Raw genomic sequence first — 16546 nt, 5'->3', positions numbered from 1 at the left:
CAAATGGTCAGGGAAACAATTTCTCTTTTCCCTTATACTGGGCAGTATGGCAGCTCCCACCAACATACCGATACAGGGTTAGGTTGGCGAGGCCAGTGTTTTGTTCCCAGTAACCCCCTTTAGTCAGCCATTAGTAATAGTCCCCCCTTTATTTGTTAGTAATAGTCCCCCCTTTATTTGTTAGTAATAGTCCCCCCTTTATTTGTTAGTAATAGTCCCCCATTTATTTGTAAGTAATAGTCCCCCATTTATTTGTTAGTAATAGCCCCCACTTTATTTGTTAGTAATAGTCCCCCATTTATTTGTTAGTAATAGTCCCCCACTTTATTTTTTAGTAATAGTCCCCCATTTATTTGTTAGTAATAGTCCCCCCCTTAATTTGTTTAGTAATAGTCCCCCCTTTATTTGTTTAGTAATAGTCCCCCCTTTATTTGTTAGTAATAGTCCCCCCATTTTTTGGTTAGTAATAGTCCCCCCCTTTATTTGTTAGTAATAGTCCCCCCTTTATTTGTTAGTAATAGTCCCCCCTTTATTTGTTAGTAATAGTCCTTCCCTTTATTTGTTAGTAATTGTCCCCCTTTATTTTTTAGTAATAGTCCCCCCTTTATTTGTTAGTAATAGTCCCCCCTTTATTTGTTAGTAATTGTCACCCTTTATTTGTTAGTAATAGTACCCCCCTTTTTTGTTAGTAATAGTCCTTCCCTTTATTTGTTAGTAATAGTCCCCCCTTTATTTGTTAGTAATAGTCCCCCATTTCTTTGTTAGTAATAGTCCCCCATTTATTTGTTAGTAATAGTCCCCCCTTTATTTGTTAGTAATAGTCCCCCCCTTTATTTGTTAGTAATAGTCCCCCCTTTATTTGTTAGTAATAGTCCCCCCTTTATTTGTTAGTAATAGTCCCCCCTTTATTTGTTAGTAATAGTCCCCCATTTATTTGTAAGTAATAGTCCCCCATTTATTTGTTAGTAATAGCCCCCACTTTATTTGTTAGTAATAGTCCCCCATTTATTTGTTAGTAATAGTCCCCCATTTATTTGTTAGTAATAGTCCCCCACTTTATTTTTTAGTAATAGTCCCCCATTTATTTGTTAGTAATAGTCCCCCCTTAATTTGTTAGTAATAGTCCCCCCTTTATTTGTTAGTAATAGTCCCCCCTTTATTTGTTAGTAATAGTCCCCCCATTTTTTGTTAGTAATAGTCCCCCCTTTATTTGTTAGTAATAGTCCCCCCCTTTATTTGTTAGTAATAGTCCCCCCTTTATTTGTTAGTAATAGTCCTTCCCTTTATTTGTTAGTAATTGTCCCCCTTTATTTTTTAGTAATAGTCCCCCCTTTATTTGTTAGTAATTGTCACCCTTTATTTGTTAGTAATAGTACCCCCCTTTTTTGTTAGTAATAGTCCTTCCCTTTATTTGTTAGTAATAGTCCCCCCTTTATTTGTTAGTAATAGTCCCCCTTTATTTCTTAGTAATACTTCCCCCTTTATTTGTTAGTAATAGTCCCCCCCTTTATTTGTTAGTAATAGTCCCCCCTTTATTGTTAGTAATAGTCCCCCCTTTATTTGTTAGTAATAGTCCCCCTTTATTTGTTAGTAATAGTCCCCCCTTTATTTGTTAGTAATAGTCCCTCCCTTTATTTGTTAGTAATAGTCCCCCCTTTATTTGTTAGTAATAGTCCCCCCTTTATTTGTTAGTAATAGTCCCTCCCTTAATTTGTTAGTAATAGTCCCCCCTTTATTTGTTAGTAATTGTCCCCCTTTTATTTTTTAGTAATAGTCCCCCCTTTATTTGTTAGTAATAGTCCCCCCTTTATTTGTTAGTAATTGTCCACCCTTATTTGTTAGTAATAGTACCCCCTTTTTTTGTTAGTAATAGTCCTCCCTTTATTTGTTAGTAATAGTCCCCCCTTTATTTGTTAGTAATAGTCCCTCCCTTTATTGTTAGTAATAGTCCCCCTTATTTGTTAGTAATTGTCCACCTTTATTTTTTAGTAATAGTCCCCCTTTATTTGTTAGTAATAGTCCCCCCTTTATTTGTTAGTAATTGTCACCCTTTATTTGTTAGTAATAGTCCCCCCTTTATTTGTTAGTAATAGTCCCCCTTTTTGTTAGTAATAGTCCTTCCCTTTATTTGTTAGTAATAGTCCCCCCTTTATTTGTTAGTAATAGTCCCCCCTTTATTTGTTAGTAATTACTTGTGTTAGTAATAGTCCCCCCTTTATTGTTAGTAATATTATTTGTTAGTAATAGTCCCTCCCTTTATTTGTTAGTAATAGTCCCCCTTTATTTGTTAGTAATAGTCCCCCCTTTATTTGTTAGTAAAAGTCCCCCTTTATTTGTTAGTAATAGTCCCCCTTTATTTGTTACTAATAGTCCCCCTTGAGTTGTTAGTAATAGTCCCCCCTTTATTTGTTAGTAATAGTCCCCCCTTTATTTGTTAGTAATAGTCCCTCCCTTTATTTGTTAGTAATAGTCCCCCCTTTATTTGTTAGTAATAGTCCCCCCTTTATTTGTTAGTAATAGTCCCTCCCTTTATTTGTTAGTAATATTCCCCCCTTTATTTGTTAGTAATAGTCCCCCCTTTATTTGTTAGTAAAAGTCCCCCCTTTATTTGTTAGTAATAGTCCCCCCCTTTATTTGTTACTAATAGTCCCCCTTGAGTTGTTAGTAATAGTCCCCCCTTTATTTGTTAGTAATAGTCCCCCCTTTATTTGTTAGTTAATAGTCCCCCCTTTATTGTTACTAATAGTCCCCCTTGAGTTTTAGTAATAGTCCCCCCTTTATTTGTTAGTAATAGTCCCCCCTTGAGTTGTTAGTAATAGTCCCCCCTTTATTTGTTAGTAATAGTCCCCCCTTTATTTGTTAGTAATAGTCCCCCCTTTATGTGTCAGTAATAGTCCCCCCCTTTATTTGTTAGTAATAGTCCCCGCCTTTATTTGTTAGTAATAGTCCCCTCCCTTTATTTGTTAGTAATAGTCCCCTCCCTTTATTTGTTAGTAATAGTCCCCCCTTTATTTGTAAGTAATAGTCCTCCCTTTATTTGTTAGTAAAAGTCCCCCCTTTATTTGTTAGTAATAGTCCCCCCTTATTTGTTAGTAATATCCCCCCTTTATTTAGTAATAGTCCCCCCTTTATTTGTTAGTAATAGTCCCCCCATTTATTTGTTAGTAATAGTCCCCCACTTTATTTGTTAGTAATAGTCCCCCCTTTATTGTTAGTAATAGTCCCCCCTTTATTTGTTACTAATAGTCCCCCTTTATTTGTTAGTAATAGTCCCCCACTTTATTTGTTAGTAATAGTCCCCCCTTTATTTAGTAATAGTCCCCCCTTTATTTGTTAGTAATAGTCCCCCCTTTATTTGTTAGTAATAGCCCCCCCTTTATTTGTTAGTAATAGTCCCCCTTGATTTGTTAGTAATAGTCCCCCTTTATTTTGTTAGTATAGTCCCCCCTTTATTTGTTAGTAATAGTCCCCCTTGATTTGTTAGTAATAGTCCCCCTTTATTTGTAGTAATAGTCCTCCCTTTATTTGTTAGTAATAGTCCCCACTTTATTTGTTAGTAATAGTCCCCCCTTTATTTGTTAGTAATAGTCCCCCCCTTTATTTGTTAGTAATAGTCCCCGCCTTTTATTTGTTAGTAATAAGTCCCCCCACTTTATTTGTTAGTAATAGTCCCCCCTTTATTTGTTAGTAATAGTCCCCCCTTTATTTGTTAGTAATAGCCCCCCTTTATTTGTTAGTAATAGCCCCCCCTTTATTTGTTAGTAATAGTTCCCCCCTTTTTTTGTTATAATAGTCCCCCCTTTATTTGTTAGTAATAGTCCCCCCCTTTATTTGTTAGTAATAGCCCCCCCTTTATTTGTTAGTAATAGCCACCCGCTTTTATTGTTAGTAATCGTCCCCTTTATTTGTTAGTAATAGCCCCCCTTTATGTGTTAGTAAATAGCCCCCCCTTTATTTTTTAGTAATAGTCCCCCCCCTTTATTTGTTAGTAATAGTCCCCCCTTTATTTGTTAGTAATAGCCCCCACTTTTTTGTTATAATAGTCCCCCCTTTAGTATAGTCCCCTTTTGTTTAGTAATAGTCCCCCCTTTATTTGTTAGTAATAGTCCCCCCTTATTTGTTAGTAATAGTCCCCCCTTTATTTGTTTTTAATAGTCCCCCCTTATTTGTTAGTAATAGTCCCCCCTTTATTTGTTAGTAATAGTCCCCCCTTTATTTTAGTAATGTCCCCCCTTCATTTGTTAGTAATAGTCCCCATTTATTATTAGTAATAGTTCCCCCACTTTATTTGTTAGTAATAGTCCCCCCTTTATTTGTTAGTAATAGTCCCCCCTTATTTGTTACTAATAGTCCCCCCCTTTATTTGTAGTAATAGTCCCCCACTTATTTGTTAGTAATAGTCCCCCTTTATTTTAGTAATATCCCCCTTTATTTGTTAGTAATAGTCCCCCCTTTATTTGTTAGTAATAGCCCCCCCTTTATTTGTTAGTAATAGTCCCCCTTGATTTGTTAGTAATAGTCCCCCTTTATTTGTTAGTAATAGTCCCCCTTGATTTGTTAGTAATAGTCCCACTTTATTTGTTAGTAATAGTCCCCCCTTAATTTGTTAGTAATAGTCCCCCCTTTATTTGTTAGTAATAGTCCCCCACTTTATTTGTTAGTAATAGCCCCCCCTTTATTGTTAGTAATAGCCCCCCCCTTTTTTTGTTAGTAATAGTCCCCCCTTTATTTGTTAGTAATAGTCCCCCCTTTATTTGTTACTAATAGCCCCCCCTTTATTTGTTAGTAATAGCCCCCGCTTTATTTGTTAGTAATCGTCCCCCCTTTATTTGTTAGTAATAGCCCCCCTTTATTGTGTTAGTAATAGCCCCCCCTTTATTTGTTTAGTAATAGTCCCCCCCTTTATTTGTTAGTAATAGTCCCCCCTTTATTTGTTAGTAATAGCCCCCACTTTATTTGTTAGTAATAGTCACCCCTTTATTTTTAGTAATAGTCCCCCCTTTATTTGTTAGTAATAGTCCCCCCTTTATTTGTTAGTAATAGTCCCCCCTTTATTTGTTTGTAATAGTCCCCCTTTATTTGTTAGTAATAGTCCCCCATTTAAGTCCCCTTTGTAATAGTCCCCCCCTTTATTTGTTAGTAATAGTCCCCCCTTTATTTGTTAGTAATAGTCCCCCCTTTATTTGTTAGTAATAGTCCCCCCTTTATTTGTTAGTAATAGCCCCCCCCTTTATTTGTTAGAAATCGTCCCCCCTTTATTTGTTAGTAATAGCCCCCCTTTATGTGTTAGTAATAGCCCCCCCTTTATTTGTTAGTAATAGCCCCCCCTTTATTTGTTAGTAATAGTCCCCCTTTATTTGTTAGTAATAGCCCCCCCTTTGTTAGAAATCGTCCCCCCTTTATTTGTTAGTAATAGCCCCCCTTTATGTGTTAGTAATAGCCCCCCCTTTATTTGTTAGTAATAGCCCCCCCTTTGTTAGAAATCATCCCCCTTTATTTGTTAGTAATAGCCCCCCCTTTATGTGTTAGTAATAGCCCCCCCTTTATTTGTTAGTAATAGCCCCCACTTTATTTGTTAGTAATAGTCCCCACTTTATTTGTTAGTAATAGCCCCCCTTTATTTGTTAGTAATAGCCCCCCTTTATTTGTTAGAAATCGTCCCCCCTTTATTTGTTATTAATAGCCCCCCCTTTATGTGTTAGTAATAGCCCCCCCTTTATTTGTTAGTAATAGTCCCCCTTTATTTGTTAGTAATAGTCCCCCCTTTATTTGTTAGTAATAGTCCCCCTTTATTTGTTAGTAATAGTCCCCCCTTTATGTGTTAGTAATAGCCCCCCCTTTATTTGTTAGTAATAGCCCCCACTTTATTTGTTAGTAATAGTCCCCACTTTATTTGTTAGTAATAGCCCCCCCTTTATTTGTTAGTAATAGCCCCCCCTTTATTTGTTAGAAATCGTCCCCCCTTTATTTGTTATTAATAGCCCCCCCTTTATGTGTTAGTAATAGCCCCCCCTTTATTTGTTAGTAATAGTCCCCCTTTATTTGTTAGTAATAGTCCCCCCTTTATTTGTTAGTAATAGTCCCCACTTTATTTAGTTATAGTAATAGCCCCCCTTTATTTGTTAGAAATCGTCCCCCCTTTATTTGTTATTAATAGCCCCCCCTTTATGTGTTAGTAATAGTCCCCTTTATTTGTTAGTAATAGTCCCCACTTTATTTGTTAGTAATAGCCCCCCCTTTATTTGTTAGTAATAGCCCCCCTTTATTTGTTAGAAATCGTCCCCCTTTATTTGTTATTAATAGCCCCCCTTTATGTGTTAGTAATAGCCCCCCTTTATTTGTTAGTAATAGTCCCCCTTTATTTGTTAGTAATAGTCCCCCTTTATTTGTTAGTAATAGTCCCCCCTTTTTTGTTAGTAATAGTCCCCCCTTTATTTGTTAGTAATAGCCCCCCCTTTATTTGTTAGTAATAGTCCCCCCTTATTTGTTAGTAATAGTCCCCCCTTTTTGTTAGTAATAGTCCCCTTTATTTGTTGTAATAGTCCCCCCTTTATTTGTTAGTAATAGTCCCCCTTTATTTGTTAGTAATAGCCCCCCCTTTATTTGTTAGTAATAGTCCCCCCCTTTATTTGTTAGTAATAGTCCCCCCTTTATTTGTTAGTAATAGTCCCCCTTTATTTGTTAGTAATAGTCCCCCTTTATTTGTTAGTAATAGTCCCCCTTTATTTGTTAGTAATAGTCCCCCCTTTATTTGTTAGTAATAGTCCCCCTTTATTTGTTAGTAATAGCCCCCACTTTATTTTTAGTAATAGTCCCCCTTTATTTGTTAGTAATAGTCCCCCCTTTATTTGTTAGTAATAGTCCCCCTTTATTTGTTAGTAATAGCCCCCCCTTTATTTGTTAGTAATAGTCCCCCCCTTTATTTGTTAGTAATAGTCCCCCTTTATTTGTTAGTAATAGTCCCCCTTTATTTGTTAGTAATAGTCCCCCTTTATTTGTTAGTAATAGTCCCCCTTTATTTGTTAGTAATAGTCCCCCCTTTATTTGTTAGTAATAGTCCCCCTTTATTTGTTAGTAATAGCCCCCACTTTATTTGTTAGTAATAGTCCCCCTTTATTTGTTAGTAATAGTCCCCCCTTTATTTGTTAGTAATAGTCCCCCTTTATTTGTTAGTAATAGCCCCCCCTTTATTTGTTAGTAATAGTCCCCCCCTTTATTTGTTAGTAATAGCCCCCCTTTATGTGTTAGTAATAGCCCCCCCCTTTATTTGTTAGTAATAGTCCCCCCTTTATTTGTTAGTAATAGCCCCCCATTATTTATATGGTAGCTCTCTGCACGGCAACGTTTGGGCCCAGCTTTCCCCTTTAGGAAGCTTACGTTACATGTAGGAAGTCCCCTATGCATTTAGCCCAGACTGACCGAGGGCTTTACTGCCACTTACCCCCATTGCCTAATCATCTGCCCCTTGTACAGAGCGACAATGACAGTTTGTATATTGTGAGTCTGTCTCTTTCTTGGCTTTAACTGTCTCGCTGCCCCCAAGGGGCTCCCATTGAACCCACCCAGAATGTCCCCTTGCCCCCCCCCCCGGTGTTGGAGTGGGAGCAGCACCTAATTGGAGCAGTAAGTGGGACAGTCGGGGGCGTCACTCCCCCCTTAGCATTAATGCTTCATTATTATTCTCAGATGTTATTTTAATGAGTTATTTCCCAGAATCCTTCACTTCTCTCTCTCACCCTTAGTTATCCCCTCAGCACCCACACGGCTTCTCAGCTTAAGGGACAAATCATTTATTAGTGGAGCCCCAACCCCCCCCCCTCTCTGTGGCCCTATTGCCCCGGTGCTTCAGTGGCCCGAATGGGCTCATTCCAGGATCATGTGTTTTGGGCAGCGACACGTGGGGCATCAGTCAGTAAATAGATCCCAATACAAACAGCTGATGTGACTCTATAATAACCAGTCATTCCCCTGCTGGAAAGTTCATGTAGGAGCCGCTCATATCATTCAGTAAATAGATCCCAATACAAACAGCTGATGTGACTCTATAATAACCAGTCATTCCCCTGCTGGAAAGTTCATGTAGGAGCCGCTCATATCAGTCAGTAAGTAGATCCCAATACAAACAGCCGATGTGACTCTATAATAACCAGTCATTCCCCTGCTGGAAAGTTCATGTAGGAGCCGCTCATATCAGTCAGTAAGTAGATCCCAATACAAACAGCTGATGTGACTCTATAATAACCAGTCATTCCCCTGCTGGAAAGTTCATGTAGGAGCCGCTCATATCAGTCAGTAAATAGATCCCAATACAAACAGCCGATGTGACTCTATAATAACCAGTCATTCCCCTGCTGGAAAGTTCATGTAGGAGCCGCTCATATCAGTCAGTAAATAGATCCCAATACAAACAGCCGATGTGACTCTATAATAACCAGTCATTCCCCTGCTGGAAAGTTCATGTAGGAGCCGCTCATATCAGTCAGTAAATAGATCCCAATACAAACAGCTGATGTGACTCTATAATAACCAGTCATTCCCCTGCTGGAAAGTTCATGTAGGAGCCGCTCATATCAGTCAGTAAATAGATCCCAATACAAACAGCTGATGTGACTCTATAATAACCAGTCATTCCCCTGCTGGAAAGTTCATGTAGGAGCCGCTCATATCAGTCAGTAAATAGATCCCAATACAAACAGCCGATGTGACTCTATAATAACCAGTCATTCCCCTGCTGGAAAGTTCATGTAGGAGCCGCTCATATCATTCAGTAAATAGATCCCAATACAAACAGCTGATGTGACTCTATAATAACCAGTCATTCCCCTGCTGGAAAGTTCATGTAGGAGCCGCTCATATCAGTCAGTAAATAGATCCCAATACAAACAGCCGATGTGACTCTATAATAACCAGTCATTCCCCTGCTGGAAAGTTCATGTAGGAGCCGCTCATATCATTCAGTAAATAGATCCCAATACAAACAGCCGATGTGACTCTATAATAACCAGTCATTCCCCTGCTGGAAAGTTCATGTAGGAGCCGCTCATATCAGTCAGTAAATAGATCCCAATACAAACAGCTGATGTGACTCTATAATAACCAGTCATTCCCCTGCTGGAAAGTTCATGTAGGAGCCGCTCATATCAGTCAGTAAATAGATCCCAATACAAACAGCTGATGTGACTCTATAATAACCAGTCATTCCCCTGCTGGAAAGTTCATGTAGGAGCCGCTCATATCAGTCAGTATATAGATCCCAATACAAACAGCTGATGTGACTCTATAATAACCAGTCATTCCCCTGCTGGAAAGTTCATGTAGGAGCCGCTCATATCAGTCAGTAAATAGATCCCAATACAAACAGCTGATGTGACTCTATAATAACCGGTCATTCACCTGCTGGAAAGTTCATGTAGGAGCCGCTCATATCAGTCAGTAAATAGATCCCAATACAAACAGCTGATGTGACTCTATAATAACCAGTCATTCCCCTGCTGGAAAGTTCATGTAGGAGCCGCTCATATCAGTCAGTAAATAGATCCCAATACAAACAGCTGATGTGACTCTATAATAACCAGTCATTCCCCTGCTGGAAAGTTCATGTAGGAGCCGCTCATATCAGTCAGTAAATAGATCCCAATACAAACAGCCGATGTGACTCTATAATAACCAGTCATTCCCCTGCTGGAAAGTTCATGTAGGAGCCGCTCATATCAGTCAGTAAATAGATCCCAATACAAACAGCTGATGTGACTCTATAATAACCAGTCATTCCCCTGCTGGAAAGTTCATGTAGGAGCCGCTCATATCAGTCAGTAAATAGATCCCAATACAAACAGCTGATGTGACTCTATAATAACCAGTCATTCCCCTGCTGGAAAGTTCATGTAGGAGCCGCTCATATCAGTCAGTAAATAGATCCCAATACAAACAGCCGATGTGACTCTATAATAACCAGTCATTCCCCTGCTGGAAAGTTCATGTAGGAGCCGCTCATATCATTCAGTAAATAGATCCCAATACAAACAGCCGATGTGACTCTATAATAACCAGTCATTCCCCTGCTGGAAAGTTCATGTAGGAGCCGCTCATATCAGTCAGTAAATAGATCCCAATACAAACAGCTGATGTGACTCTATAATAACCAGTCATTCCCCTGCTGGAAAGTTCATGTAGGAGCCGCTCATATCAGTCAGTAAATAGATCCCAATACAAACAGCTGATGTGACTCTATAATAACCAGTCATTCCCCTGCTGGAAAGTTCATGTAGGAGCCGCTCATATCAGTCAGTAAATAGATCCCAATACAAACAGCTGATGTGACTCTATAATAACCAGTCATTCCCCTGCTGGAAAGTTCATGTAGGAGCCGCTCATATCAGTCAGTAAATAGATCCCAATACAAACAGCTGATGTGACTCTATAATAACCAGTCATTCCCCTGCTGGAAAGTTCATGTAGGAGCCGCTCATATCAGTCAGTAAATAGATCCCAATACAAACAGCTGATGTGACTCTATAATAACCAGTCATTCCCCTGCTGGAAAGTTCATGTAGGAGCCACTCATATCAGTCAGTAAATAGATCCCAATACAAACAGCCGATGTGACTCTATAATAACCAGTCATTCCCCTGCTGGAAAGTTCATGTAGGAGCCGCTCACATCAGTTAGTAGATATAGGGGGCGGGGCATTAGTCTGGATTGTATTCTGATTGGTAGAGGAAGCCAGTTCAGTGATTGGCCCCAGGACAGAGCAATGAGAGTGTTTTGGTGACAGTTTTGGGGAAAGTCCATGAGCCTCCGGTGCCGCGCTGCCCCCTCGTGGTAGGGGTACTTGGCAGTTTCTTTGTATTAGATGCCCTTTTGCCCCCCCTCCGCCTCCCCTGTAACTAAACCTAAAATGAGTCTCAGACAGTGAACTGGGAGAAGTTGCCCCTGGGGCAGGTAGATTGGGGCAGAGATCGTGTTTCTGTGTTGGACCCGGGGTGTCGGGCCCCCCCATTTCTGCATTATTCTCTCCTTCTCTTCCCATTGGTGCAGCCTGTGATCTCGGCTACTACAAGTCGTTCCCTGGGGACCAGCGGTGCTACAAATGCCCCCCATTCAGCCACTCGGAGACCCTCGCTGCCCAGCTCTGCCCCTGTGGCACTAACTACTACCGCTCAGCAACGGACCCCCCCTCAGCTCCCTGCACACGTAAGTACCCCTGTACCTGGGGGGCGCCATGGGTTGTACTGTACAATATTCCTGGTTCCTCCCCCCTGGGGGGGTCCCACTTACCATAGAGAGTGACCATCCAGCCTTTTCTTATAGCTTCGTAATGTATCTGCCAATAGAAACGCTCCAAATCCCCCACCTCCCAGCATGCACTGTAACACCCCTATCCTTCCTCTAATCTAATTGGCTTCCTTGTGTCTGCTGGGAGGGGCTACTGGTGAATTGTATGCCCCCCGTATATATTTATATATAGTGACCCCCCCCCTTAACTGCCCCCCCCCCCCCCCCAGTGTAACCAATCCCAACTGGGCCAGCCTTTCCCCATAACTGAGCCCATTCCCTTTATCAGCTTAGTCGCTCTTCCCTGTACTTTCTCTATTTCATTACTGCCCCCCCCCCTTATATATTTATATATAGTGACCCCCCCTTAACTGCCCCCCCCCCCCCCAGTGTAACCAATCCCAACTGGGCCAGCCTTTCCCCATAACTGAGCCCATTCCCTTTATCAGCTTAGTCGCTCTTCCCTGTACTTTCTCTATTTCATTACTGCCCCCCCTTATATATTTATATATAGTGACCCCCCCTTAACTGCCCCCCCCCCCCCCCAGTGTAACCAATCCCAACTGGGCCAGCCTTTCCCCATAACTGAGCCCATTCCCTTTATCAGCTTAGTCGCTCTTCCCTGTACTTTCTCTATTTCATTACTGCCCCCCCCTTATATATTTATATATAGTGACCCCCCCTTAACTGCCCCCCCCCCCAGTGTAACCAATCCCAACTGGGCCAGCCTTTCCCCATAACTGAGCCCATTCCCTTTATCAGCTTAGTTGCTCTTCCCTGTACTTTCTCTATTTCATTACTGCCCCCCCCCCTTATATATTTATATATAGTGCCCCCCCCTTAACTGCCCCCCCCCCCCAGTGTAACCAATCCCAACTGGGCCAGCCTTTCCCCATAACTGAGCCCATTCCCTTTATCAGCTTAGTCGCTCTTCCCTGTACTTTCTCTATTTCGTTACTGCCCCCCCTTATATATTTATATATAGTGACCCCCCCCCCCCCCCCAGTGTAACCAATCCCAACTGGGCCAGCCTTTCCCCATAACTGAGCCCATTCCCTTTATCAGCTTAGTCGCTCTTCCCTGTACTTTCTCTATTTCATTACTGCCCCCCCTTATATATTTATATATAGTGACCCCCCCTTAACTGCCCCCCCCCCCCCCAGTGTAACCAATCCCAACTGGGCCAGCCTTTCCCCATAACTGAGCCCATTCCCTTTATCAGCTTAGTCGCTCTTCCCTGTACTTTCTCTATTTCATTACTGCCCCCCCTTATATATTTATATATAGTGACCCCCCCTTAACTGCCCCCCCCCCCAGTGTAACCAATCCCAACTGGGCCAGCCTTTCCCCATAACTGAGCCCATTCCCTTTATCAGCTTAGTCGCTCTTTTTATTGCCCCCGGTAACTTTGGGGGTGCTTACACAAATGTCACCCCCCTGTCTGTACGTTATTCCCATAATGATAGGTAGGTACCTGTAGGTCTGTTTTGGCTTCACATTAAAAAATATGTTCCCAGAGTCAATAGAGGGAGGTTGGAAACCGTATCCCTTTAATAAAGTGGGGAGGGGCTGGATCTATGAGTTATATGGGGGGGGATGGAATAGTTTCCCTTTAATAATGTGAGAGAAGATCCATGGGGAGGGGGTTGGGCTGCAGTTATGGAGGCAAAGGGTTAATATGAAGGTTCAGTAGAAGAGCTGACAGACGTGTGGGGGGACTAACGAGGTTGATCATTAGCAGAGAGACAAGTGGAGCAGAGAGAGGCAGAATAGACCCGCAGTATCGGGGGCCGCAGGGGGGACAGGGAGTAGGGGGAAAACGAGATTCAGTAGTTACAGCAGGAGGGGGTTAAGTGGCAGCAGCGACACCAAGACGAGACGTATTTCTTATCATTCTTCTCAGGTTCCGTGTTGTTTTGCTCTTTTGGAGGAGCCTCTGGGGCAAATGAACACCAAGGGGCAAATAGAGACCCCCCCCCGGCTTAGTGCAGATATTATAACAGAGAAGCCCCACGGAATATCTCCACCTATGGGGCTGGGGGGGCCGAATGGAAGGGAATTATATTGAGAATTAGTATTAGTGATGCTCTCGTTCTAGGCCCTCCTTCCGGCCCAGAGAACCTGATCTCCAGCGTCAATGGCACCTCGGTCTCCTTGGATTGGACCCCACCTCTGGACTCAGGGGGGCGCAGGGATGTGACCTACAATGTCATTTGCCGGCGCTGCGCTTGGGATGCGGGTCAGTGCGAGCCCTGCGGGGGTGGGGTACGTTACACCCCCCAACAGATGGGCCTGGCACGGACCTCCCTTACGGTGGCCAATCTCCAGGCCCACATGAACTACACCTTCTGGGTGGAGGCCACCAACGGGGTGTCCGACTTTAGCCTGGAGCCACGGATGTTTTCCTCAGTGAATATAACCACCAACCAGGCAGGTAGGAGCACCTGGGGGGGGGGGCGCTGTTCCATGGGGGGGCACTCAGGGGCATTGTGGGAATTTACCCAGATTGGCAGTGGGGGGGTTACGGCAGGAAGGAGCCAGGGGCCCAAAGATCCACATCCAAGCAGATTTAATGAAAGAACAGGACCCTCACTCCTGGGGGGTCTGAGCCTGGAGCCCCCCCATGTATAAGTGGGACACCTGAGCCCGGAGCCCCCCCATGTGTGAATGAGACACCTGAGCCTGGAGCCCCCCCATGTATAAGAGGGACACCTGAGCCTGGAGCCCCCCCACGTATAAGAGGGACACCTGAGCCTGGAGCCCCCCATGTATAAGTGGGACACCTAGGAGCAATGGGTGCCCCATTCACAACTTTCCCATCTTGGGCCTCACTTACCCACCCCCTCTGCTCAGACCAATAGGAAGGGGCAGCTTTGCCCATTATACAGGGGGCAATTATACACATTGGGGTACCCTTCTGGATTGGTAGTGGCACAAGTCATGGAAAGCAAAGATCTTACCCCATCGGAGGCAGTAGGGTTAATATGGGGGGAACCACTGGGCACCCAGAACTTTCCGTTGGGTTACACAGCTCATTCATGTTCTAGACTGTTCTACTGGGAGGCCCAAATTTGTTCCGTTTGGATTCGTGGTTCTATGGGCACATCCAGAGAGACCACATGAATGAGCTGTGTAACCCAAAGGGAAGTTCTGGTGCCCCAGTCAGTGGTTCCGGTTGGGCCCATGGGAATGTCGTGGTGTTACCCAGGGGTTATTGCACTGACCCTAATACCAACCTGTGCAGGGGATCAAGGGGTTAATTGGGGGCTATAATTACTCTCTATGAATAAACTGGGGGCACATACAGCGGGAGGGTGAGGGGGCGGGTTGCAGGGCCCTGTGGGGGGTTTAGGGGCTACATTGGGGCCCCTGTAATATTGGATGTTTGTCCAGCAGGACAGTTCTTGGTCCATAGAAAGACCCGGTCCAGTTATATTCGTTATTTGGCCAATGATGAGGATTATGAGATTTTAGGAGCAAGTAAATGCGGGAATCTGTGGGAGGGGCTTGTGAGATTAGCCCCTCCTCCCTGGGTGAGGGGCGGTTCCTGCGGCACAGAGATGGGGACGAGCCTTGGTTCTGGTACCACGTTACTATGGGCCAAGCTGGAGGAACGTTAGAGTAATGGGGTGAGGGAACGGGCCCCCCCCCGGGCAACGTATCAGTTTCTCTTTCTTCTCAGCACCGTCCCAGGTTCTGGCCATTCGGCACCAGAAAGCCTGGCAAACCAGCATCAGCCTCCTGTGGCCGGAACCAGAACAGCCCAATGGCGTCATCCTGGAGTATGAGATTAAGTACTATGAGAAGGTGAGGGACAGTCTCCTACACTCCCCTCCCACTATCACTCCCCTCCCACTATCACTCCCCTCCCACTATCACTCCCCTCCCACTATCACTCCCCTCCCACTATCACTCCCCTCCCACTAACACTCCCCTCCCACTAACACTCCCCTCCCACTATCACTCCCCTCCCACTAACACTCCCCTCCCACTAACACTCCCCTCCCACTAACACTCCCTCCCACTAACATCCCCTCCACTATCACTCCCCTCCCCACTATCACTCCCCTCCCCACTACACTCCCCTCCCACTATCACTCCCCTCCCACTAACACTCCCCTCCACTACACTCCCCTCCAACACTCCTCCTACTCTCCCTCCTCCACTATCACTCCCCTCCCACTAACACTCCCCTCCCACTAACACTCCCCTCCCACTAACACTCCCTCCCACTATCACTCCCCTCCCACTAACACTCCTCCCTCACCCTCATAACACTCCCCTCCCACTATCACTCCCCTCCCACTAACACTCCCCTCACTATCACTCCCCTCCCACTAACACTCCCCTCCCACTAACACTCCCCTCCCACTATCACTCCCCTCCCACTATCACTCCCTCCACTATCACTCCCTCCCACTAACCCTCCACTAACACTCCCCTCCCACTATCACTCCCCACTAACACTCCCCTCCCACTATCACTCCCCTCCCACTATCACTCCCACTCCCACTCCACTCCCTCCCACTATCACTCCCATATCACTTCCCTCCCACTATCACTCCCCTCCCACTATCACTCCCACTAACACTCCCCTCCCACTATCACTCCCCTCCCACTATCACTCCCCTCCCACTAACATCCTCCATCCCACTATCACTCCCACTAACACTTCTCCCTAACACTCCCTCCCACTAACACTCCACTATCACTCCCCTCCCACTATCACTCCCCTCCCACTAACACTCCCTCCATATACTCCCCACTATCACTCCCCTCCCATAACACTCCCACTATCACTTCCCTCCCACTATCACTCCCCTCCCACTATCACTCCCCTCCCACTATCACTCCCCCTACACTCCCCTCCCACTATCACTCCCCTCCCACTACTCCCCTCCCACTAACACTCCCACTATCACTTCCCTCCCACTAACACTCCCCTCCCACTAACACTCCCCTCCCACTAACACTTCCCCACTATCACTCCCCTCCCACTAACACTCCCTCCACTATCACTCCCCTCCCACTAACACTCCCCTCCCACTATCACTTCCCTCCCACTAACCTCCCTCCCACTATCACTCCTCCCACTATCACTCCACTAACACTCCCCTCCCACTATCCTCCCCTCCCACTATCACTCCCACTAACACTCCCCTCCATAACTCTCCCCTCCCACTAACACTCCCCTCCCACTATCACTCCCCTCCCACTATCACTCCCACTCACTCCCTCCACTATCACTCCCTCCCACTAACACTCCCCTCCC

The 16546-nt window shown here is 44.2% G+C and overlaps 1 protein-coding gene across 1 annotated transcript in view; it reads left to right on the top strand.

The window, feature by feature from the left end:
* Positions 1 to 16546, top strand: part of epha8 (EPH receptor A8) — a 62124-nt gene that overhangs the window by 34738 nt on the left and 10840 nt on the right. The window contains exons 4-6 of the mRNA XM_031902521.1: positions 11038 to 11193; positions 13373 to 13708; positions 14957 to 15081. Coding sequence (XP_031758381.1) covers positions 11038 to 11193; positions 13373 to 13708; positions 14957 to 15081 — 617 coding nt within the window. The remainder of the gene's footprint in view (positions 1 to 11037; positions 11194 to 13372; positions 13709 to 14956; positions 15082 to 16546) is intronic.

This window comes from Xenopus tropicalis, chromosome 5 (assembly GCF_000004195.4).
Source record: "Xenopus tropicalis strain Nigerian chromosome 5, UCB_Xtro_10.0, whole genome shotgun sequence".
NCBI classification, from domain to species: domain Eukaryota; kingdom Metazoa; phylum Chordata; class Amphibia; order Anura; family Pipidae; genus Xenopus; species Xenopus tropicalis.
This window is presented reverse-complemented; position numbering and strand designations above follow the sequence as displayed.